At 52.8% G+C, this 26088-nt stretch overlaps 1 protein-coding gene across 2 annotated transcripts in view; it reads right to left on the reverse strand.

Moving 5' to 3' along the window:
- Window positions 1–26088, reverse strand: part of JAK3 (Janus kinase 3) — a 202644-nt gene that overhangs the window by 125739 nt on the left and 50817 nt on the right. For both annotated transcript variants that reach the window (XM_069216952.1, XM_069216953.1), the window contains exons 6-9: window positions 22546–22846; window positions 21027–21149; window positions 13735–13892; window positions 1127–1241 (exon numbers count right to left, since the gene is read on the reverse strand). In XM_069216952.1, the coding sequence (XP_069073053.1) occupies window positions 1127–1241; window positions 13735–13892; window positions 21027–21149; window positions 22546–22846 (697 nt within the window). The remainder of the gene's footprint in view (window positions 1–1126; window positions 1242–13734; window positions 13893–21026; window positions 21150–22545; window positions 22847–26088) is intronic.

Raw genomic sequence — 26088 nt, forward strand, 5'->3', positions numbered from 1 at the left:
GTATTACAATGGGGGTAGAGTGTTACAAGCTTGAGCATCGCATTGTGGCAGAGGTTACTCGATTACAGGGAGGTTTGTGCCACGACAGGGAGCACAAGGTTGGAACCGGGAGCACAACACAGAGCACAGTATTATGACAGAGGTTACTTAATTACAGAGAGGGTCATGCTAGGACAGAGCATGTAATATGAGAATGGGGAGAGCTGTGCTACGCGCAGGAGCACAGTGTTACAGCAGGGTTAGAGTGTTACAAGACAGTGTGCAGCATTATGATGGAGGCTACGTTATTAGACAGAGTGTTGTGTCCAGGCAGGGAGCACAGGGATACAAGAAGAAGTAGATAATTGTGATAGAGGTTACTCTCTTACATTGAGGGCTGTGTCAGGGCGGGAAGCACACTGTTAAATCACTGAGCATGAACAATGTTACAAGTGGGAGCGCAGTATTACAATGTAGGTGGAGTATTACAATGGAGAGCACAGTGTTGCAACCGGGAGCAGCACTTTACAATGAAAGTTACTTTGTTACTGGGGGTCTTGCAGGGCATGGAGCACAATATTGCAATAAGGAAAAGAGAGTTACATGCCGGATGGGGCACAATATTACAGTGGGGCTAGAGTTTCACAATGGGAAGTACAGTGTTACAACAGGGGGCACTGTGTTATAAAACCGTGTGCAGCATTATGATAGCGGTTACTCTATTACACTGAGGATTGTGAAGGCGGGAGAGCACAGTGTTAAAGCACTGAGCACAATATTATAATGGACAAACAATGTTACATGCAGTAGCACAGTGTTACGATGAAGAGGACAGTGTTACAACAGGGAGCATAACATTATAAAAACGTTATTTCATTACAGGAAAGGTCACGCCAAGGTAAGGAGCATAATATATCAACGCGGAGAACAGTGTGGCGTGCAGGAGCACAGGGTTACTGTGGAGGTACAGTGTTACCATGGACAGCACAGTGTTACAGCAGGAAGCTCAGCATTACGATACAGGTTTCCACTATGGGAAAGGCCGCACCAGAGTGAGGAGCACAGTATTACAACAGGGAGGAGCCTTAGAGTAGAAAGAGCTGTACAATGGCAAAGACAACATCTCCCCTGAACCCTGACCCCTGACCTCCACGCAGACCGTGAGGATGAACTGCTCGAAGTCCTGCAGGGAGCAGCGAAGAATATAGGCCCCGGTGTGGGAGTCACTCGTCTTCTTTAACTTGTGAACAGCAAACTCGGAGCTGAAAGTGGAGGGAGAATCATCAGTGACCCCTGTAGTAAGCAGCCCTTATCACAAGTCTACCAAGCGCTATGAAGCCAGAGCCAAGAGTAGTGTCAGCAAGCCCCACGCCTGCTCACCCCCCTCTCTACACCTGTAGCAAGCACCCCTTATCACAAGTCTACCAAGCGCTATGGAAGCAAGAGCCGAGACAAGTGTCACCGAGAGCCACGCCTGCTCACCTCCCTCTCTCCACCTGTAGCCAGCACACCTTATCACAAGTCTACCAAGCGCTATGGAAGCAAGAGCCGAGACAAGTGTCACCGAGCCCCACGCCTGCTCACCTCCCTCTCTCCACCTGTAGCCAGCACACCTTATCACAAGTCTACCAAGCGCTATGGAAGCAAGAGCCGAGACAAGTGTCACCGAGCCCCACGCCTGCTCACCCCACTCTCTCCACCTGTAGCCAGCACACCTTATCACAAGTCTACCAAGCGCTATGGAAGCAAGAGCCGAGACAAGTGTCACCGAGCCCCACGCCTGCTCACCCCCCTCTCTACACCTGTAGCCAGCACACCTTATCACAAGTCTACCAAGCGCTATGGAAGCAAGAGCCGAGACAAGTGTCACCGAGAGCCACGCCTGCTCACCTCCCTCTCTCTCTCCACCTGTAGCCAGCACACCTTATCACAAGTCTACCAAGCGCTATGGAAGCAAGAGCCGAGACAAGTGTCACCGAGCCCCACGCCTGCTCACCTCCCTCTCTCCACCTGTAGCCAGCACACCTTATCACAAGTCTACCAAGCGCTATGGAAGCAAGAGCCGAGACAAGTGTCACCGAGCCCCACGCCTGCTCACCTCCCTCTCTCTCTCCACCTGTAGCCAGCACACCTTATCACAAGTCTACCAAGCGCTATGGAAGCAAGAGCCGAGACAAGTGTCACCGAGCCCCACGCCTGCTCACCTCCCTCTCTCTCTCCACCTGTAGCCAGCACACCTTATCACAAGTCTACCAAGCGCTATGGAAGCAAGAGCCGAGACAAGTGTCACCGAGCCCCACGCCTGCTCACCTCCCTCTCTCTCTCCACCTGTAGCCAGCACACCTTATCACAAGTCTACCAAGCGCTATGGAAGCAAGAGCCGAGACAAGTGTCACCGAGAGCCACGCCTGCTCACCTCCCTCTCTCTCTCCACCTGTAGCCAGCACACCTTATCACAAGTCTACCAAGCACTATGGAAGCAAGAGCCGAGACAAGTGTCACCAAGCCCCACGCCTGCTCACCTCCCTCTCTCCACCTGTAGCCAGCACACCTTATCACAAGTCTACCAAGCGCTATGGAAGCAAGAGCCGAGACAAGTGTCACCGAGCCCCACGCCTGCTCACCCCACTCTCTACACCTGTAGCAAGCACACCTTATCACAAGTCTACCAAGCGCTATGGAAGCAAGAGCCGAGACAAGTGTCACCGAGCCCCACGCCTGCTCACCTCCCTCTCTCTCTCCACCTGTAGCCAGCACACCTTATCACAAGTCTACCAAGCGCTATGGAAGCAAGAGCCGAGACAAGTGTCACCGAGAGCCACGCCTGCTCACCTCCCTCTCTCTCTCCACCTGTAGCCAGCACACCTTATCACAAGTCTACCAAGCGCTATGGAAGCAAGAGCCGAGACAAGTGTCACCGAGCCCCACGCCTGCTCACCTCCCTCTCTCTCTCCACCTGTAGCCAGCACACCTTATCACAAGTCTACCAAGCGCTATGGAAGCAAGAGCCGAGACAAGTGTCACCGAGCCCCACGCCTGCTCACCTCCCTCTCTCCACCTGTAGCCAGCACACCTTATCACAAGTCTACCAAGCGCTATGGAAGCAAGAGCCGAGACAAGTGTCACCGAGCCCCACGCCTGCTCACCTCCCTCTCTCTCTCCACCTGTAGCCAGCACACCTTATCACAAGTCTACCAAGCGCTATGGAAGCAAGAGCCGAGACAAGTGTCACCGAGCCCCACGCCTGCTCACCTCCCTCTCTCTCTCCACCTGTAGCCAGCACACCTTATCACAAGTCTACCAAGCGCTATGGAAGCAAGAGCCGAGACAAGTGTCACCGAGCCCCACGCCTGCTCACCTCCCTCTCTCTCTCCACCTGTAGCCAGCACACCTTATCACAAGTCTACCAAGCGCTATGGAAGCAAGAGCCGAGACAAGTGTCACCAAGCCCCACGCCTGCTCACCTCCCTCTCTCCACCTGTAGCCAGCACACCTTATCACAAGTCTACCAAGCGCTATGGAAGCAAGAGCCGAGACAAGTGTCACCGAGCCCCACGCCTGCTCACCCCACTCTCTACACCTGTAGCAAGCACACCTTATCACAAGTCTACCAAGCGCTATGGAAGCAAGAGCCGAGACAAGTGTCACCGAGCCCCACGCCTGCTCACCTCCCTCTCTCTCTCCACCTGTAGCCAGCACACCTTATCACAAGTCTACCAAGCGCTATGGAAGCAAGAGCCGAGACAAGTGTCACCGAGCCCCACGCCTGCTCACCTCCCTCTCTCTCTCCACCTGTAGCCAGCACACCTTATCACAAGTCTACCAAGCGCTATGGAAGCAAGAGCCGAGACAAGTGTCACCGAGCCCCACGCCTGCTCACCCCCCTCTCTCTCTCCACCTGTAGCCAGCACACCTTATCACAAGTCTACCAAGCGCTATGGAAGCAAGAGCCGAGACAAGTGTCACCGAGCCCCACGCCTGCTCACCTCCCTCTCTCCACCTGTAGCCAGCACACCTTATCACAAGTCTACCAAGCGCTATGGAAGCAAGAGCCGAGACAAGTGTCACCGAGCCCCACGCCTGCTCACCTCCCTCTCTCTCTCCACCTGTAGCCAGCACACCTTATCACAAGTCTACCAAGCGCTATGGAAGCAAGAGCCGAGACAAGTGTCACCAAGCCCCACGCCTGCTCACCCCACTCTCTCCACCTGTAGCCAGCACACCTTATCACAAGTCTACCAAGCGCTATGGAAGCAAGAGCCGAGACAAGTGTCACCGAGCCCCACGCCTGCTCACCTCCCTCTCTCCACCTGTAGCCAGCACACCTTATCACAAGTCTACCAAGCGCTATGGAAGCAAGAGCCGAGACAAGTGTCACCGAGCCCCACGCCTGCTCACCTCCCTCTCTCTCTCCACCTGTAGCCAGCACACCTTATCACAAGTCTACCAAGCGCTATGGAAGCAAGAGCCGAGACAAGTGTCACCGAGCCCCACGCCTGCTCACCCCACTCTCTCCACCTGTAGCCAGCACACCTTATCACAAGTCTACCAAGCGCTATGGAAGCAAGAGCCGAGACAAGTGTCACCGAGAGCCACGCCTGCTCACCTCCCTCTCTCCACCTGTAGCCAGCACACCTTATCACAAGTCTACCAAGCGCTATGGAAGCAAGAGCCGAGACAAGTTTCACCGAGAGCCACGCCTGCTCACCTCCCTCTCTCCACCTGTAGCCAGCACACCTTATCACAAGTCTACCAAGCGCTATGGAAGCAAGAGCCGAGACAAGTGTCACCGAGAGCCACGCCTGCTCACCTCCCTCTCTCTCTCCACCTGTAGCCAGCACACCTTATCACAAGTCTACCAAGCGCTATGGAAGCAAGAGCCGAGACAAGTGTCACCGAGCCCCACGCCTGCTCACCTCCCTCTCTACACCTGTAGCCAGCACACCTTATCACAAGTCTACCAAGCGCTATGGAAGCAAGAGCCGAGACAAGTGTCACCGAGCCCCACGCCTGCTCACCCCCCTCTCTCCACCTGTAGCCAGCACACCTTATCACAAGTCTACCAAGCGCTATGGAAGCAAGAGCCGAGACAAGTGTCACCGAGCCCCACGCCTGCTCACCCCACTCTCTCCACCTGTAGCCAGCACACCTTATCACAAGTCTACCAAGCGCTATGGAAGCAAGAGCCGAGACAAGTGTCACCGAGCCCCACGCCTGCTCACCCCACTCTCTACACCTGTAGCAAGCACACCTTATCACAAGTCTACCAAGCGCTATGGAAGCAAGAGCCGAGACAAGTGTCACCGAGCCCCACGCCTGCTCACCTCCCTCTCTCTCTCCACCTGTAGCCAGCACACCTTATCACAAGTCTACCAAGCGCTATGGAAGCAAGAGCCGAGACAAGTGTCACCGAGCCCCACGCCTGCTCACCTCCCTCTCTCTCTCCACCTGTAGCCAGCACACCTTATCACAAGTCTACCAAGCGCTATGGAAGCAAGAGCCGAGACAAGTGTCACCGAGCCCCACGCCTGCTCACCCCCCTCTCTCTCTCCACCTGTAGCCAGCACACCTTATCACAAGTCTACCAAGCGCTATGGAAGCAAGAGCCGAGACAAGTGTCACCGAGCCCCACGCCTGCTCACCTCCCTCTCTCCACCTGTAGCCAGCACACCTTATCACAAGTCTACCAAGCGCTATGGAAGCAAGAGCCGAGACAAGTGTCACCGAGCCCCACGCCTGCTCACCTCCCTCTCTCTCTCCACCTGTAGCCAGCACACCTTATCACAAGTCTACCAAGCGCTATGGAAGCAAGAGCCGAGACAAGTGTCACCAAGCCCCACGCCTGCTCACCCCACTCTCTCCACCTGTAGCCAGCACACCTTATCACAAGTCTACCAAGCGCTATGGAAGCAAGAGCCGAGACAAGTGTCACCGAGCCCCACGCCTGCTCACCTCCCTCTCTCCACCTGTAGCCAGCACACCTTATCACAAGTCTACCAAGCGCTATGGAAGCAAGAGCCGAGACAAGTGTCACCGAGCCCCACGCCTGCTCACCCCACTCTCTCCACCTGTAGCCAGCACACCTTATCACAAGTCTACCAAGCGCTATGGAAGCAAGAGCCGAGACAAGTGTCACCGAGCCCCACGCCTGCTCACCTCCCTCTCTCTCTCCACCTGTAGCCAGCACACCTTATCACAAGTCTACCAAGCGCTATGGAAGCAAGAGCCGAGACAAGTGTCACCGAGCCCCACGCCTGCTCACCTCCCTCTCTCTCTCCACCTGTAGCCAGCACACCTTATCACAAGTCTACCAAGCGCTATGGAAGCAAGAGCCGAGACAAGTGTCACCGAGCCCCACGCCTGCTCACCTCCCTCTCTCTCTCCACCTGTAGCCAGCACACCTTATCACAAGTCTACCAAGCGCTATGGAAGCAAGAGCCGAGACAAGTGTCACCGAGCCCCACGCCTGCTCACCTCCCTCTCTCTCTCCACCTGTAGCCAGCACACCTTATCACAAGTCTACCAAGCGCTATGGAAGCAAGAGCCGAGACAAGTGTCACCGAGCCCCACGCCTGCTCACCCCACTCTCTCCACCTGTAGCCAGCACACCTTATCACAAGTCTACCAAGCGCTATGGAAGCAAGAGCCGAGACAAGTGTCACCGAGCCCCACGCCTGCTCACCTCCCTCTCTCTCTCCACCTGTAGCCAGCACACCTTATCACAAGTCTACCAAGCGCTATGGAAGCAAGAGCCGAGACAACTGTCACCGAGCCCCACGCCTGCTCACCTCCCTCTCTCTCTCCACCTGTAGCCAGCACACCTTATCACAAGTCTACCAAGCGCTATGGAAGCAAGAGCCGAGACAAGTGTCACCGAGCCCCACGCCTGCTCACCTCCCTCTCTCCACCTGTAGCCAGCACACCTTATCACAAGTCTACCAAGCGCTATGGAAGCAAGAGCCAAGACAAGTGTCACCGAGCCCCACGCCTGCTCACCTCCCTCTCTCTCTCCACCTGTAGCCAGCACACCTTATCACAAGTCTACCAAGCGCTATGGAAGCAAGAGCCGAGACAAGTGTCACCGAGCCCCACGCCTGCTCACCTCCCTCTCTCTCTCCACCTGTAGCCAGCACACCTTATCACAAGTCTACCAAGCGCTATGGAAGCAAGAGCCGAGACAAGTGTCACCGAGCCCCACGCCTGCTCACCCCACTCTCTCCACCTGTAGCCAGCACACCTTATCACAAGTCTACCAAGCGCTATGGAAGCAAGAGCCGAGACAAGTGTCACCGAGCCCCACGCCTGCTCACCTCCCTCTCTCTCTCCACCTGTAGCCAGCACACCTTATCACAAGTCTACCAAGCGCTATGGAAGCAAGAGCCGAGACAAGTGTCACCGAGCCCCACGCCTGCTCACCTCCCTCTCTCTCTCCACCTGTAGCCAGCACACCTTATCACAAGTCTACCAAGCGCTATGGAAGCAAGAGCCGAGACAAGTGTCACCGAGCCCCACACCTGCTCACCTCCCTCTCTCCACCTGTAGCCAGCACACCTTATCACAAGTCTACCAAGCGCTATGGAAGCAAGAGCCGAGACAAGTGTCACCGAGCCCCACGCCTGCTCACCTCCCTCTCTCTCTCCACCTGTAGCCAGCACACCTTATCACAAGTCTACCAAGCGCTATGGAAGCAAGAGCCGAGACAAGTGTCACCGAGCCCCACGCCTGCTCACCTCCCTCTCTCTCTCCACCTGTAGCCAGCACACCTTATCACAAGTCTACCAAGCGCTATGGAAGCAAGAGCCGAGACAAGTGTCACCGAGCCCCACGCCTGCTCACCTCCCTCTCTCCACCTGTAGCCAGCACACCTTATCACAAGTCTACCAAGCGCTATGGAAGCAAGAGCCGAGACAAGTGTCACCGAGAGCCACGCCTGCTCACCTCCCTCTCTCTCTCCACCTGTAGCCAGCACACCTTATCACAAGTCTACCAAGCGCTATGGAAGCAAGAGCCGAGACAAGTGTCACCGAGAGCCACGCCTGCTCACCTCCCTCTCTCTCTCTCTCCACCTGTAGCCAGCACACCTTATCACAAGTCTACCAAGCGCTATGGAAGCAAGAGCCGAGACAAGTGTCACCAAGCCCCACGCCTGCTCACCCCACTCTCTCCACCTGTAGCCAGCACACCTTATCACAAGTCTACCAAGCGCTATGGAAGCAAGAGCCGAGACAAGTGTCACCGAGCCCCACGCCTGCTCACCTCCCTCTCTCCACCTGTAGCCAGCACACCTTATCACAAGTCTACCAAGCGCTATGGAAGCAAGAGCCGAGACAAGTGTCACCGAGCCCCACGCCTGCTCACCTCCCTCTCTCTCTCCACCTGTAGCCAGCACACCTTATCACAAGTCTACCAAGCGCTATGGAAGCAAGAGCCGAGACAAGTGTCACCGAGCCCCACGCCTGCTCACCCCACTCTCTCCACCTGTAGCCAGCACACCTTATCACAAGTCTACCAAGCGCTATGGAAGCAAGAGCCGAGACAAGTGTCACCGAGAGCCACGCCTGCTCACCTCCCTCTCTCCACCTGTAGCCAGCACACCTTATCACAAGTCTACCAAGCGCTATGGAAGCAAGAGCCGAGACAAGTGTCACCGAGCCCCACGCCTGCTCACCTCCCTCTCTCTCTCCACCTGTAGCCAGGACACCTTATCACAAGTCTACCAAGCGCTATGGAAGCAAGAGCCGAGACAAGTGTCACCGAGCCCCACGCCTGCTCACCTCCCTCTCTCTCTCCACCTGTAGCCAGCACACCTTATCACAAGTCTACCAAGCGCTATGGAAGCAAGAGCCGAGACAAGTGTCACCGAGAGCCACGCCTGCTCACCTCCCTCTCTCTCTCCACCTGTAGCCAGCACACCTTATCACAAGTCTACCAAGCGCTATGGAAGCAAGAGCCGAGACAAGTGTCACCGAGCCCCACGCCTGCTCACCTCCCTCTCTCTCTCCACCTGTAGCCAGCACACCTTATCACAAGTCTACCAAGCGCTATGGAAGCAAGAGCCGAGACAAGTGTCACCGAGCCCCACGCCTGCTCACCTCCCTCTCTACACCTGTAGCCAGCACACCTTATCACAAGTCTACCAAGCGCTATGGAAGCAAGAGCCGAGACAAGTGTCACCGAGCCCCACGCCTGCTCACCTCCCTCTCTCCACCTGTAACCAGCACACCTTATCACAAGTCTACCAAGCGCTATGGAAGCAAGAGCCGAGACAAGTGTCACCGAGCCCCACGCCTGCTCACCTCCCTCTCTCTCTCCACCTGTAGCCAGCACACCTTATCACAAGTCTACCAAGCGCTATGGAAGCAAGAGCCGAGACAAGTGTCACCGAGCCCCACGCCTGCTCACCTCCCTCTCTCCACCTGTAGCCAGCACACCTTATCACAAGTCTACCAAGCGCTATGGAAGCAAGAGCCGAGACAAGTGTCACCGAGCCCCACGCCTGCTCACCTCCCTCTCTCCACCTGTAGCCAGCACACCTTATCACAAGTCTACCAAGCGCTATGGAAGCAAGAGCCGAGACAAGTGTCACCGAGCCCCACGCCTGCTCACCCCCCTCTCTCCACCTGTAGCCAGCACACCTTATCACAAGTCTACCAAGCGCTATGGAAGCAAGAGCCGAGACAAGTGTCACCGAGCCCCACGCCTGCTCACCTCCCTCTCTCTCTCCACCTGTAGCCAGCACACCTTATCACAAGTCTACCAAGCGCTATGGAAGCAAGAGCCGAGACAAGTGTCACCGAGCCCCACGCCTGCTCACCTCCCTCTCTCTCTCCACCTGTAGCCAGCACACCTTATCACAAGTCTACCAAGCGCTATGGAAGCAAGAGCCGAGACAAGTGTCACCGAGCCCCACGCCTGCTCACCCCCCTCTCTCTCTCCACCTGTAGCCAGCACACCTTATCACAAGTCTACCAAGCGCTATGGAAGCAAGAGCCGAGACAAGTGTCACCGAGCCCCACGCCTGCTCACCTCCCTCTCTCTCTCCACCTGTAGCCAGCACACCTTATCACAAGTCTACCAAGCGCTATGGAAGCAAGAGCCGAGACAAGTGTCACCGAGCCCCACGCCTGCTCACCTCCCTCTCTCCACCTGTAGCCAGCACACCTTATCACAAGTCTACCAAGCGCTATGGAAGCAAGAGCCGAGACAAGTGTCACCGAGCCCCACGCCTGCTCACCTCCCTCTCTCTCTCCACCTGTAGCCAGCACACCTTATCACAAGTCTACCAAGCGCTATGGAAGCAAGAGCCGAGACAAGTGTCACCGAGAGCCACGCCTGCTCACCTCCCTCTCTCTCTCCACCTGTAGCCAGCACACCTTATCACAAGTCTACCAAGCGCTATGGAAGCAAGAGCCGAGACAAGTGTCACCGAGCCCCACGCCTGCTCACCCCCCTCTCTCCACCTGTAGCCAGCACACCTTATCACAAGTCTACCAAGCGCTATGGAAGCAAGAGCCGAGACAAGTGTCACAGAGCCCCACGCCTGCTCACCCCACTCTCTACACCTGTAGCAAGCACACCTTATCACAAGTCTACCAAGCGCTATGGAAGCAAGAGCCGAGACAAGTGTCACCGAGCCCCACGCCTGCTCACCTCCCTCTCTCTCTCCACCTGTAGCCAGCACACCTTATCACAAGTCTACCAAGCGCTATGGAAGCAAGAGCAGAGACAAGTGTCACCGAGCCCCACGCCTGCTCACCTCCCTCTCTCTCTCCACCTGTAGCCAGCACACCTTATCACAAGTCTACCAAGCGCTATGGAAGCAAGAGCCGAGACAAGTGTCACCGAGCCCCACGCCTGCTCACCTCCCTCTCTCCACCTGTAGCCAGCACACCTTATCACAAGTCTACCAAGCGCTATGGAAGCAAGAGCCGAGACAAGTGTCACCGAGCCCCACGCCTGCTCACCTCCCTCTCTCTCTCCACCTGTAGCCAGCACACCTTATCACAAGTCTACCAAGCGCTATGGAAGCAAGAGCCGAGACAAGTGTCACCGAGCCCCACGCCTGCTCACCTCCCTCTCTCCACCTGTAGCCAGCACACCTTATCACAAGTCTACCAAGCGCTATGGAAGCAAGAGCCGAGACAAGTGTCACCGAGCCCCACGCCTGCTCACCTCCCTCTCTCCACCTGTAGCCAGCACACCTTATCACAAGTCTACCAAGCGCTATGGAAGCAAGAGCCGAGACAAGTGTCACCGAGCCCCACGCCTGCTCACCTCCCTCTCTCTCTCCACCTGTAGCCAGCACACCTTATCACAAGTCTACCAAGCGCTATGGAAGCAAGAGCCGAGACAAGTGTCACCGAGCCCCACGCCTGCTCACCCCACTCTCTCCACCTGTAGCCAGCACACCTTATCACAAGTCTACCAAGCGCTATGGAAGCAAGAGCCGAGACAAGTGTCACCGAGAGCCACGCCTGCTCACCTCCCTCTCTCCACCTGTAGCCAGCACACCTTATCACAAGTCTACCAAGCGCTATGGAAGCAAGAGCCGAGACAAGTGTCACCGAGCCCCACGCCTGCTCACCTCCCTCTCTCCACCTGTAGCCAGCACACCTTATCACAAGTCTACCAAGCGCTATGGAAGCAAGAGCCGAGACAAGTGTCACCGAGCCCCACGCCTGCTCACCTCCCTCTCTCTCTCCACCTGTAGCCAGCACACCTTATCACAAGTCTACCAAGCGCTATGGAAGCAAGAGCCGAGACAAGTGTCACCGAGCCCCACGCCTGCTCACCTCCCTCTCTCCACCTGTAGCCAGCACACCTTATCACAAGTCTACCAAGCGCTATGGAAGCAAGAGCCGAGACAAGTGTCACCGAGCCCCACGCCTGCTCACCTCCCTCTCTCTCTCCACCTGTAGCCAGCACACCTTATCACAAGTCTACCAAGCGCTATGGAAGCAAGAGCCGAGACAAGTGTCACCGAGAGCCACGCCTGCTCACCTCCCTCTCTCTCTCCACCTGTAGCCAGCACACCTTATCACAAGTCTACCAAGCGCTATGGAAGCAAGAGCCGAGACAAGTGTCACCGAGCCCCACGCCTGCTCACCTCCCTCTCTCCACCTGTAGCCAGCACACCTTATCACAAGTCTACCAAGCGCTATGGAAGCAAGAGCCGAGACAAGTGTCACCGAGCCCCACGCCTGCTCACCCCACTCTCTCCACCTGTAGCCAGCACACCTTATCACAAGTCTACCAAGCGCTATGGAAGCAAGAGCCGAGACAAGTGTCACCGAGCCCCACGCCTGCTCACCTCCCTCTCTCCACCTGTAGCCAGCACACCTTATCACAAGTCTACCAAGCGCTATGGAAGCAAGAGCCGAGACAAGTGTCACCGAGCCCCACGCCTGCTCACCTCCCTCTCTCCACCTGTAGCCAGCACACCTTATCACAAGTCTACCAAGCGCTATGGAAGCAAGAGCCGAGACAAGTGTCACCGAGCCCCACGCCTGCTCACCCCACTCTCTCCACCTGTAGCCAGCACACCTTATCACAAGTCTACCAAGCGCTATGGAAGCAAGAGCCGAGACAAGTGTCACCGAGCCCCACGCCTGCTCACCTCCCTCTCTCCACCTGTAGCCAGCACACCTTATCACAAGTCTACCAAGCGCTATGGAAGCAAGAGCCGAGACAAGTGTCACCGAGCCCCACGCCTGCTCACCTCCCTCTCTCTCTCCACCTGTAGCCAGCACACCTTATCACAAGTCTACCATGCGCTATGAAGCCAGAGCCAGGAGAAGTGTCAGCAAGCCTCACGCCTGCTCACCCCCCCCCCTCTCTCCACCTGTAGTAAGCACCCCTTATCACAAGTCTACCAAGCGCTATGGAAGCCAGAGCAGGGAGAAGTGTCAGCAAGCCTCACGCCTGCTGACTCCCCTAGTTAGTGAGTTTGTGGCAGTGGTGTCCGTGCAGTGCTTGCACTTTTCTTAGGCGCTAGCACCTGCATCTTCTCCTAAGAGTACACGTGGTTACGCGCCCCTGCTCTGCATTCCTTCCGTGTCCGGAGTGTGCTGTCCCCCTGCAGGGTGTGGACATGTCTTGGAAACACTGCTGCTGTGGCAGTTTCCACCAGGACCCTGCATTCACTCACTCATCCTTTTATACGCTTAGCCCTAGAGGGCTGTGCAGAGGAGGCCTCGTGCTCCCCCTCCGGGCGCGAGCAACCGCTGCACTCCCTGCTTGCGCCAGCCCTTGAAATGCCCCCCGATAGCCCCAGAACCCTCACTCTCAACCCCGACAGGTGCAGCTGCACCGAGGCCCGCAGGCCTGAAGCGACCACCCAGCCCTGGTTATTGCTGCATTTAGTCACCCAACCGCTGCTACAAGGGGTCTATATCCGCGGCTGCACCAGGCCTATGGGACCCTTGTTACCTCACTGAGTCCACACCTGACCAGCCCCTCGGCCAGGATCTCCCTGGCTGATCACCCACCCCAAACTGCTATGACCCAGATCTCCACCCACCCTACGCTGCCCCCACCATACCCTCGAGCTGTCCCCAGTCACGTGATCTCACGCCCTCCTGCCATTTCTGATCCCATTTTGGCTGAAAATGCGAGTTATCGGGCTCTAGTGAAGGTAGGGGGCACTCGTAGGTGCCTAGAGGTCCTCAGCGCCTGATGGTGTCACCGGCCACGAGTGTAACAGGGGAATTGGATTCCTCACACATCACCCACCCCCGGTGCTGGCCCAGGACTCACGTGATTGGCCCGTGGCACTGATTCCGGATGTTCCACAGCAGGCTGGGGGGCGCCAGCCCCTTGCAGAAGTAATGATGCGAGTCTGTAGTAAGCCGGTAGTACCCGTCGACGAGCGCCACGAAGGAGAGCGCCTTCTCCAGGGAGGGGAACTCGGCATCCTGGCAGAATGTGAGAGATGGAAGGGAGAATGTGAGAGCAAGAATCTGAGACCCCCAGGCCGCCAGGTCCGCCATTCGTAGTGACATTTTAAAACTATTATGTAATTTAACATAAAAACTTTAGGGGCCAGTGGCAATTACTATGGCACAATTACTCAGGGGTTACATTTTGACAGCCAAAAAGAGTCTCTTAGATTTCAGAGGTCCCTGCGGGGATTAAAAACAGTTTTGACTTAGATACTTGAACCCAATTTGTAATTGTAGTGTAATTGCATTTATATAGCGCCTATCATCCTTGACGGGGCGCTGAAGCGCTTTACGCCGGGTAGCACGCAGATGGTCAGGGTGGAAGTAACAGCCCCTTTTCCCTCCGCCCTCCTGCTGCTCAGCTGCGGACATGTCACGCAGGGCGCGGAAGGGATGCAGGTTTTGCTGACGTCTGGAGTGAGGACAGGTCTAGGTGTCTGCGGGGCTGCCCTACTCGCAGGAATGAGAACAGGCTGCACGGCCTGGCCAATCGGAGGAACTCCCCACTCACTCCTCAGTGGGGCATCAAACTCCATGAGTCACTGACCCGTTCAGCATCCGCCTGACAGACTAGCGCCATGAGGTGACTAAAGTGACTCTGGGCGCTGTACGGAAGACCTGGTTTACGTGACGAGTAGGTGACGTTAGAACCCTGTTTCACCCACAACAGGTGCCCCCGAGGGAGGCGCTAGGCTCCGCCTGAGAACTACGGAAAATACTTACAGACCACAGGTTTTTACCAGCGGGCACAAGCGGGTGTACGGCGCCTACCCCCTATTTTCACAGGGTGGACGCGGTCAACCCTGCCAAGAGTTAGGGCGCCGCAGATGTTATTTTCAGACACCAGGACACACTGAGCAGCGCCTGGAGCTCGTCTGCTTTTGTTCCAGCACCAAGGTGCAGGCAGCCAGGAGGCGCTCAGATTCCAGCCGGGCCCCTAACAAAGGCTGAAGTTAAGTGGCCATCAGGGCTCCTTGGAGCTATCAGGAGCCTCGCACCTAAGTGCATTGGTGGGGAAGCCCAGGTATTTAAGAGAGGCATGGTTTTCACTTTTTTCAGCCCCTGCATATAAGGCTTATGCATGCACTGTAAGAAGGTCAGATGTGTTGGTCTGTCCCAGTATTTACACACAAAATTAAATATCAGTGTTTATTTCTTTTATAGCGCTATAGCGCTGCTCATCTCATTACCGGGTGTCAGAGCGCATTATACATTGACAATAAATTCTATGTGTAAATCGCAGTTGTGACCCTGGCACTGCCTTGGCGACCCCTCGCCTCTGAGGTGGGAGAGTCAGTGCCAGGTACGAGGTCAAGGAGCGGGTGACCACAGGCACATCCATTCAGCTGGACATGTCTGTTCTGTTGGGTGCCCTTTAGGTTCAGGCGCCTTCCAACCCAGGCACTGAATGAGTGACAAACCAGGCACTGAATGAGTGGCAAATCTGGCACTGAATGAGTGGCAAACCAGGCACTGAATGAGTGGCAAACCAGGCACTGAATGAGTGGCAAACCAGGCACTGAATGAGTGGCAAACCTGGCACTGAATGAGTGGCAAACCAGGCACTGAATGAGTGGCAAACCAGGCACTGAATGAGTGACAAACGAGGCACTGAATGAGTGGCAAACACTGGCACTGAATGAGTGACAAACCTGGCACTGAATGAGTGACAAACCAGGCACTGAATGAGTGACAAACGAGGCACTGAATGAGTGACAAACCTGGCACTGAATGAGTGACAAACGAGGCACTGAATGAGTGGCAAACACTGGCACTGAATGAGTGACAAACCTGGCACTGAATGAGTGACAAACCTGGCACTGAATGAGTGACAAACCTGGCACTGAATGAGTGGTGAATGAGTGACAAACCTGGCACTGAATGAGTGGCAAACCTGGCACTGAATGAGTGGCAAACCTGGCACTGAATGAGTGGCAAACCAGGCACTGAATGAGTGACAAACGAGGCACTGAATGAGTGGCAAACACTGGCACTGAATGAGTGACAAACCTGGCACTGAATGAGTGACAAACCTGGCACTGAATGAGTGGCAAACCAGGCACTGAATGAGTGACAAACGAGGCGCTGAATATACTAATGGTTACTGCAATGTGTCTATACTAATTGCCTTGTTATATTTTCAAGTTGATGGATGTTTACAAACATTGTTTATAATATATTGTTTATGGTGCATATAATTAGCATGAACTCCAATACTTTTATCGTATAGTATTTAATACGGTGTAGTGGGTATATAAAAGATGCTCTTGTCACACTATGCTTCCTTTTTCTACTCTGAGAAGTATCTTTAAATGACACGGTCTCTTTCAACAGGTTTACATCCACAAATTGCACGCAAAAATTATCAACCTGCTGTAACCCTTAAAATCCTGCATGAAAAACTGATCTTCCACTCGACCTCTGCTTCTTTCTGTCTCCCTCATCTGAGTACAAGTTACTCTAAAAATCTCATATCTGCCTTAGAGCTCTTTTGAAACCATAACAATATTAATTCCAGCTGAGAATTGTGCCTCCTGTACTCGCTCTAATAACCACATCGAACGAAACAAGCCCCCACACAGTCTGCACACTAACCCCAATAACCACCTGTGACCTCTAGCTAGGCTCTGAGTAGCGTGCTTCTCACCGTAAAGCGCTTCAACGTCTCATATGGGGTAATAAGCGCTATACAAATACTATATATAACGCTATATATAGTGGCAGCTCGTCCTTATGGTATGCCACTCTCTTTGTTTTCTGTCAATATTTACTCCACTGATAATGAATAGTAACATATTTCTTTCTGGCAGGGTTTTACAAAAATAAGTGTACAAGTTGAGGCCCAGATTTTACATCAGGGTTGCGTCAATTTTTTGACACAACCCCGAAGCAAACGTCTCATTTGTTATATATTGTAATGTGCTCAAATGTACTCATGATAGAGCTGCTAAACCTATGTGTGCGGTCTTATGATCGGATGTCACTTCTTGTGATGTAATTTCCTGTGAGGTCATGGGTTGTGATGGCACTTCCTGTGATTCCACATGTGATGTCATGAGCCGTGATGTCACACAAGGTGATGTCACGCACCATGATGTCACTTGTAAACTGTTTATCTTGGTTAGTCCCGACACTTCACTTTTTAGGTTGAGCGCGCAAGCGCTCTGGCCTGTTGTAATCTATCTGTGGGCCTTTAACTCCGCCCACCGCACACCCATCACTATCACTCGTTCGTGGGCTTGCCTTTCAAAAATCCTTTGTTATCATTGGTAAATGCTTTACGTTTGTCGAGAGGGAGAAAAAGCAGGGGGCAATTTTCCCCTCCAGGTCCAGGCAAAGACATAACTTGGCCTCTCATCGAGATTGCTGAGTGTTTGAGGAGAACATCACCTCTGGTTGGCGGTGCGTGCTCGTGCCACAAATTAAAAGTTCTTGCCTCAGAGCAGGGCTTTGCCAGCCTGGAGGAGAACTATGAGTGTATAAAATGTTTTAATTGTTTTTGAGAAGTTGTGAATATTATGCGAAATACATTGTGCTGCTATCCCGCATAACTTTCCTCTGAGAAGGCATTACTTGCACAAAAAGCAATTTGAGATACTGGCAAGAGGCTGGTTCAGGGAGAGAATGTTTCATCCAAGGACATGAAGTGTTTCTCCAAGAGACATTTTCTTCTTGCACTAGTCTCCAGAGCAGAAGAAAAAAATCATGCAACATTTTCATTTATGTGAAATCAAGACAATGTTACACATTTCGCGTAACACAAAAATCAGGAACTTCACAAGATTACCTCGGCGTAACACAAGTTGGGCACAACTCCTGCACCACAGCTGTTCGACAGCTTGTAAACAGCTGCCCATGCTCAGAAGGTGTTCTTCTGGCAAGCGGAGGGTATCGGTACAGTTGGAGCAAAAGATGTTGACAGGGTGTAGCTGCAAGAGTTTTAGAGCATCTCACAGTCAAAGGCACCCACAAATGACATGTCGAATGTCAACAGGCGGTTGATAGGTATTGAGTTCTGCGCATGCTCCCAAGTATGAACCTATCAGGACTCTCATTGCTATGGCCACCAGAAATTCACGCTGCAGTCACATGACTTCAGTCCCTGCCATTGAGTAGCTCATCTGTGGTCAAGGTCTTCTAGCAAAATGGCATTTTTTTTATTGTTGAGCGCTTCACTGCCCCCTGATTGGCCACTTCCAGGCATTTCCTTGTATTTGTCATGATCTGGTGGTGTACAAAGGCACATAAGTATTAGCCATGAGGCTGAATCCCACAGTTTGGCGATTCACACTCCCACACAATTATCATGCTTGCCTCGTGCTCCGGCTGGGGGGCGGGTGGTACTGGCTTTCGAGATGTTACTCAGACCAGCAGCCGTGGTACTAAAGAGAGAGTGATGCTCCAGAGATACCACAGTGCCATTGCACCATCCTAGACTGCTCCAGTATTTGCCAAACTAGAGCGTCTCACTTATACCATACTGAACCTCCAAGTCTGGAATCTTCACACTCACAGAATGGTTGTATGTCGGAACCACGCGTTCCATTGTAACGCATGCCACTACAATGCGCCTGTTACAACGTGAAAACCATGACCACGCATAACCTTTACCATGCATGTCTTTACAACGATTATCCTTCGCCCTGCATGCCTTTACAACGAATTACAACAAATACACATGGTAAAGGTTTCACCAGTAAATATAAATATCTTACAGGCAAATATAAACACTTATATATATATATATATTCACACACAAAGGGTTTATATTTTCCTGTAAAATACCTACATTTACGTGGTAAAGACATACATGGTAAAGGCATATGCACTGTAAAAAATGTACAGGTAGGTACAGACACTTTTTGTTTGTGTGTGTGTATATATATATATATATATATATATATATATATACACACACACACACACACACACATATTTATATATGTGTATTTTATATATATTCACACATGCATAAAGAAGAATGTGTATGAATATATATATAAATAAATATCCTTAAAACCCCAAGACCCCTCAACCCATACCCCCCTATCCACCCTAAAAACTAAAAATGCCAACCCTAAACCCTTAAAAAAAATATTTCCTTAATATATATATATATATATATATATATTCACTGAAAAAACCAAAAGGTTACAGGGATGTTATAGTTAGAAAATAGAATTAAAAACACTTAGAAATTCACTGAAAAAACCCAAGGTTACAGGGACCTTATAGTTAGGTTCTGAATTTACACGTACAAAACCATAGAAATTCAGCATCTATAGTTAGAGTTCTTTCAAGTAACTACAACTCGCGCCCTAACATAACTATAACTCGCGCTCCCGCCTTAATCTTTGCGAAGTCGCTGTGGCCAGAGATATGCAAATGTGTTTCCTCTTTAATATCTCAAAACCTAGTGAACGCTTTACACTAAATAGGTGAAAGCACAATCTGCCTACCGACAGCGAGCTTTCTGCCTAATTTGGTGTAATTCCATCCAGTGGTTCGGGCTGTAGTCTAAAGGTCCTATGGAAATGAACACGGGAAACACAACTTTTTTGGCCCACTCCTTTTTCTCGGACCCCGCTTGACGGATCACATGGAAACTTTCCGTGCGCAACAAGAATCACTGGGGCACTTTCTTTTTGGAGAATTTAGTGAAGATTCGTTAATTGGAGCCAAAGATATAGGCAAGTCAAAAACGCTTTTCCAATGGAAACATTACCCTCACTATAACTACCTAGTGGTGACCACCAGTAGATAATATGTATTACCTAAATGCTCACCTAATACTAACATTTAAAATGTACTCCAAACCCACCCTAAACGCTACAAATGCCCACTCTAAACCCTTTATAAAAATACATTTGCCTAATATATCTGTACTTACCTAATACATTGAAAACGCATATGCCTTTACCAATCATGCCTTTGCAACCAAATTTCTTGTAAAGGCGTGCGTGGTAAAGGCACATGCGTGGTAAATTCCTGCGTGTAAAGGTTATCCGTGGTAATGGCACTCGCGTTGCAACAGCTGCGCTATAATTGCAATGCGTGGTAAGTTCCATGTTGTAATGGCAGTCTCCCTCCCAGAATGCATAGCAACAACTGCATGTTAATGAGGTGACACTCGCTTCTTAGTGCTAGCTCCCTCCCCCCTTCTTTTCTTCTTCACACATCTGCTTCTGGAGGAGACACTTTAGTGAGTGCATAAGATGTCAACAAACAGGTCGAGAGGGCGAGACTTACCGTCAACTGCACAAAGTTTGTGGTGATTACCAAGTACTGCCCAAGAAGGCGACATCAACTAGAGAACACACGACCCAAGAGTGCATTCAGCACAAGATGGTGGCATGGCCTAGAGACCCAACAGTGCAGTCAACACGAGATGGTGGCATGGCCTAGCGGCCCAAGAGTGCAGTCAACACGAGATGGTGGCATGGTCTAGAGGCCCAAGAGTGCAGTCAACACGAGATGGTGGCATGGTCTAGAGGCCCAAGAGTGCAGTCAACACGAGATGGTGGCATGGCCTAGAGGCCCAAGAAAGCAGCCAACACAAGATGGTGGCATGGCCTAGAGGCCATGCAGATGAAAATAAAAACCACAGAAGACAACACACGCAGGTTCTCAAAGGTCAAGACATCAGGGCTGGAAAGGCAGCACACACAAGCCAACACCTGAAGGCAGCAGCTGGTAAAGACAAGAGAATTCAAGAGAACTACTCATAGTAAGAACCAGAGAAACACACCATTGTCAAGACAGTAGCAGTTACCAGGCATCTCACACTGATGGTGCTATTTCATTAAGACAACACGAGCTAGGATCACACAAATCATATTGGCCATGATCAAGAACCTCTTGGGTCAGGCGGAGACAGCGGGGATACAGAAGTCAAGAGTGTGGCGCTTTATACGGGACAAAATAAACCTACACCGTAGCACTTTATAGGATCTCTGCAAGTGATGAGAGTAGATGGTACCGTCAGCCACACAGCCCGAAATAGTAGCAATGGACCACAAAAGCCAAGACCGTGGCACATATCATGGTCCACACAAATCAAGATGGTGCACTTTTTGCAGACCACAAAAGCAAAGGAGTGGCACCTACCAAGATCCTGTTGTCCCGCTTGGTGATGGTGACGACTCGACTCTCGGCCGGCGCATTCTCACAGCTGTCTTGCTTGATGCTGATGTCCACAACCTCCGGGAAGTCACAGAAGAGCTGCCCCTTCTGCAGAGAGGGAGAGCAGAACTTGGAGTTTGAGGGGTAAAGACGGCGTTGAGAAATGTGAAATGAAGTGTCACAGGTAAGGGATCTTTCTGGTTGACCCAGACCTGTTGACCCTCGGATTGGGCCTGATTGGCTAAGAACCGCTTCACAAGATTGACAGCTAATGTCCAGAATGGTCTACCCTCATTAGACAAATTACCGCACCCTGCACAGCCACCCTGCACAGCCACCCTGGCACAGCTTTCCACCCGTCGCTCTTGCGCCCTGCATCAGAGACACCACTTCAGCCATGCACTCCGAAGGGTGCCTAGGAACCAGGGGCCAGATGTAGGTACAAACCATTTTGCGACTTGCAAATTGCGAGTCCTTCCGACTCGCAATTTGCAACTCGCAAACTGGTATGCAGAAAGGTGTCTCAGACACCTTCTGCGACTCGCTATGGGGTCGCAAAGACCCACCTCATGAATATTAATGAGGTGGGTTGCAGTTTGCGACCCCATAGCGAGTCTAGGCACTCACAGGGATGGTGGCCTGCTGGAGACAGCAGACCACCATGTCCGTGACTGCTTTTGAATAAAAAGTTCTTTAAAGGAAAACGAGCTGCAAAAAGAAAAATTACCGAAACCATTTAGTTTTGGTTTTTTTCAGAGTAGGCAGTGGTCCATATTTTTTTTTTGCATTCACAAAGGGGAAGGAGTCCCATGGGGACCCCTTCCCGTTTGCGAATGAGTAAACATCCACTTCAAGTGGATGGTAACTGCAAGTTGATTTGCGACCGCTTTCGCGGTCACAAATCAACTCTACATCGCGATGCGGTCGCAAATAGGAAGGGAACACCCCTTCCTATTTGCGAGTCGGAAACACATTTTGCGAGTCGGTTCCGACTCACAAAATGTGTTTCTGCATCGCGGGAGGCCTTTTGCGCCTCGCAAACAGCGTTTTTCACAGTTTGCGAGGCGCAAAAGGCTACCTACATCTGGCCCCAGGTGCGAATCACAGCGCTTCATGACCACGCCAGGGTTCAAAGCACTATATGAGTAATGGAACAGGACCGCCGAGGAAAGTGCTACGGCCCTGCAAAGGGGCATGGAAAGGGCTATACAAATACCTTTTCTCAGAGTGGTGAAGCTGTACAACTTCCCAAGGGGCACCGCCCACTCCCCACAAACTGCTGGCACCTCATGGCGCTAACATCTGTAGTTACTGAACTCGTAGCAGGGAAGTACCAATCTCTTCTTGGTGCTAAACCCCTAGGCTATGATACCCCTTCTCCATAGCAACTGGGAACACGTCTACTCCCCACCGCCCTATGCAGAGACTGTGATACTGCAATACAGCGCTGATGGGCCCGCTTCTGAGCGCTAGCTGGCTGGTTCACACAGCTCTGTACACATACCTCAGTCTCCCCGCAGCTCCAGGAGATGCCGGTCTCCCCGGACACCCGGATGAGGGTCTCCGCCACATCGCGTCCCCCCTGGGCGCCCATGATGCTCCTGACCCGGAAGGTCTCCTGGGACATGGTTTTCTCCATCCGCTCCAGGTCGATGAGGTACTTGAGCTTCAGGCAGGAGCTGGGGGTGCTGCAGGCCCCGATCCTCCTGAGGGACCTGCGGAATGTCCTGCGGATCCTCCTGCGGGTCAGGATGTGCAGCTGCTGTATCTGGCGCCGGAAGTCCTCGGGGATGCAGGCCTTGTAGCTGCAAGAGAGAGGGAAGGGGTCACTGGGCTTCCCCCCTGGAGAGACCGGAGCAGGGCAGACGGTGGCAGGAGGAAGCGCAGGTGTAGTGATGCCGCGGGAAGTGTGAGGTTTCCAAAAGGAGGTTTTATTTTGTAGGTACAACAGGAACAACAAGGTACAAGTAGCAGTAACAACGGCACACATATTCCAACTCCTTCCTATCTGCCCCCAAGGACCGTCTGCGCATCCATCCCCCCCAACATCCCACCACGTGCATACCATTACTACATGCACAAAATCCCATTCTCATAGTAACACATATAAGGGCAGGGCTGTTCAGGAGGCAGGGAGATGTGCAGGAGGGCCTAGAGCAGGAGGGACAGAGGAGAGGGAGAGGGGAAGAAAGAGAGAGAGAGAGGGGGAGCTAGAGCTACAGACAGAGGGGGGAGTGACAGATAGAGCTAGAGAGGGAGAGATAGCGACAGACTGAGAGGGAGAGATGTAGGGGAAGTGGGAGAGAGAGGGAAAGAGAGAGGTGGAACAGTGGGAGAGGGATATATATAGTTATATATATATATATATATATAGAGAGAGAGAGACAAAGAAAGAAAGAGGGAGGAGTAAGAGATAGGTGAGTGAGAGCTGCAGAGAGAGGGAGGGAGAGTGACAGATAGAGGGAGAGGGAGATATATAGAGAGAGGGGGAGAGTGAGAACGATAGAGAGAGAAAGGGGAAGTGAGAGAGGGAGGAGTGAGAGATGGAGAGAGGGAGGAGTGAGAGATGGAGAGAGGGTGAGTGAGAGATGTAGAGAGAGGAAGGGAGAGCCAGAGATAGAGAGATAGGATAAAACGTAAGCAAGATTGAGGAAGAAAAGGAAAGAATGAGAGCTAGAGAGAGAAAGAGGACAGAGTGAGAAGTAGACAGGGAAGAGTGAGAGAGAGAGGGGGAGAGAAAGAGGGGAGGGAGAGAGGGAAGAGTGAGAGAGAGAGGGGGAGAGAGAGAGGGGGAGAGAGAGGGAAGAGAGAGAGAGGTAGAGAGACAGAGAGAGAGTAATGAGAGAAGGAGATGGGAATTCTCTTGGCTCGTGAGACTGGCTGAAGGATGAAGAGAAGTTACAGCTCCTGGTGACAGATGAACCAGAGGGGAGCGTTGGGGGACTTGAGGGGGGGGGGGCAGCAGATCACCTGTCAGTCAGTGACACCATAAGAGGCCCAAAGACATGTGTAAAACCATCCAACAGTGACTAGGGAACCGAGAAGCTTTGGTAACGCTTATAAACGAATGCGTTTGCCAGTAAAATAATTATTGCTGAGAGAGACAGAGAAAGCGAGTGAAGGGGAGAAGAGGGGTGAGTAGGTGTAGGAAAGTGCCCTCCTGGCATGGTTACCCCCATTTTCTGCCTGTTGTCAGTGTGTGTGACTGTGTTCACTGGGAAACTGCTAACCAGGACCCCAGTGATTACGCTCTCTCTCCTCTAACTTGGTACCTTGTACCAATTTCACCCCTCATTTGGTATACTGGTACCCCCATGTAAGTCCCTAGTATATGGTACATAGGTACCCAGGGCATTTGGGTTCCAGTGGATCCCTATGGGCTGCAACATGTATTCTGCCACCCATGGGGAGCCCATGCAAAGTGTTCTGCGGGGTGCCGGTACCTCTGTGTGAGGGCAGCCCTTCATGAGCAGAAGTGCCCCCACATACGCTAGCTCCATTTTCACAGACTTTGTGAGTGCGGGGACGCCATTTTACGCATGTACTGGACATAGGTCACTACTTATGTCCAGCTACATAATGGTATCTCCAAACCTAGGCATGTTTGGTATCAAACATGTCAGAATCATACCCCAATACTGTTGCAAGTATTGGAAGTATGATTCCATGCACTCTCGGGCTCCTTAGACGACTCCCGGCACTGCTACCACCAGTCTTATGGGGTTTTCCGGGCAGCCCAAGCTGCTGCCACCCCTCAGACAGGTTTCTGCCCTCCTGCTGCTTAATCTGATCAAGCTCAGGAAGGCAAAACAAATTATTTCCTTTGGGAGAGGGCGGTAACACCCTCTCCATTTCGAAATAGGTGTGACTGGCTTGGGAGGGGTAGCCTCCCCAAGCCACCAGTATGCTTTGAAGGACATATTTGGTGTCCTCCGTGCATAAACCTATCCACACCAGTTCAGGGACCCCCCCAGTCCCTGCTCTGGCGCAAAACAGGGGAGTGACCACTCCCCTGTCCATCACCACCCGAGGGGTGGTGCCCAGAGCTCCACCAGAGGGTCCCTGGGTTCTGCCATCTTGAATCTAAGGTTGGCAGGGACCTCTGGGAGCATCTGAGTAGCCAGGCCAGGCAGGTGATGTTAGAACCCCTTCCTGATAGGTGGTCACCTGGCTAGGTGACCAATCGCCCTTTCAGGGCTATTTAGGGTACTCTCCTGGGTGGGTCCTCAGATACAATGTGCAAGATTCCAGTAGGACTTCTCTGCAACATTTACTTCGGCTTCTGGCCACTGGAACCACAACTGGACTTCACAGGAACCTACAATCTGCAGCTACAGCAACAACTCTGCTCTGAAACATTGTTTCTCCGCTCCTTCCAGCTTCTGCAACATTTCCCTAGCTGTGCATCCTCTGAGGGCGGCAAGTCTTCAGTCTGCACCAAGAATCAAGAAGTAATCTCCCTTGGAGTGAAGGAGTCACCCCCCTGCGTCCGCAGACACTTACTACAACGACAATCGGCTGCGTGGATCTCCTCTCATCCTGAGCTGTGTGGATCCTGCATCACAGGTGGTGGTCCGGAGTAGTCCCCTTGGTCCTCTCTGCCAGCTGTCCCACTTTGGTGGAGGTAAGCCCTTGCCTTCCCACGCAGGACAGTACCCCCGTGCACAGCGTTTCTTGTAGCTGCCAAGGCTTGTTTGCATCTCCTCCAAAGGAACTTCAGGCTATGTGCAGCACCAGCCCTCAGCACTCCTTCCTGCGACTCACAGCCCCCTGCGTGGTTCTCCTGCGGCGTGAGATCGTTTTCTGTAGTGCTGCATGGGCTCCTTCTCCATCTACTGTGTCCCCGTCCTGTGGGACTCGTGTGTTTGCTGCCTTTGCTCCTGTGGGCTCTCTGTGTCACTGAGGGTTCCCACTGACTCCCCCTCCTGGGTTGAGTCCTCCTGGGCCTTGCTGGTCCCAGGAAGCACCACTTTTCCACTAATCACAAATTTGCCTTTGCCAAGGCTTGTTGGTGGAATTCCTGCACCGACAACTGTCTGCAATCTTC

Source organism: Pleurodeles waltl, chromosome 12, assembly GCF_031143425.1.
Source record: "Pleurodeles waltl isolate 20211129_DDA chromosome 12, aPleWal1.hap1.20221129, whole genome shotgun sequence".
Lineage (NCBI taxonomy): Eukaryota > Metazoa > Chordata > Amphibia > Caudata > Salamandridae > Pleurodeles > Pleurodeles waltl.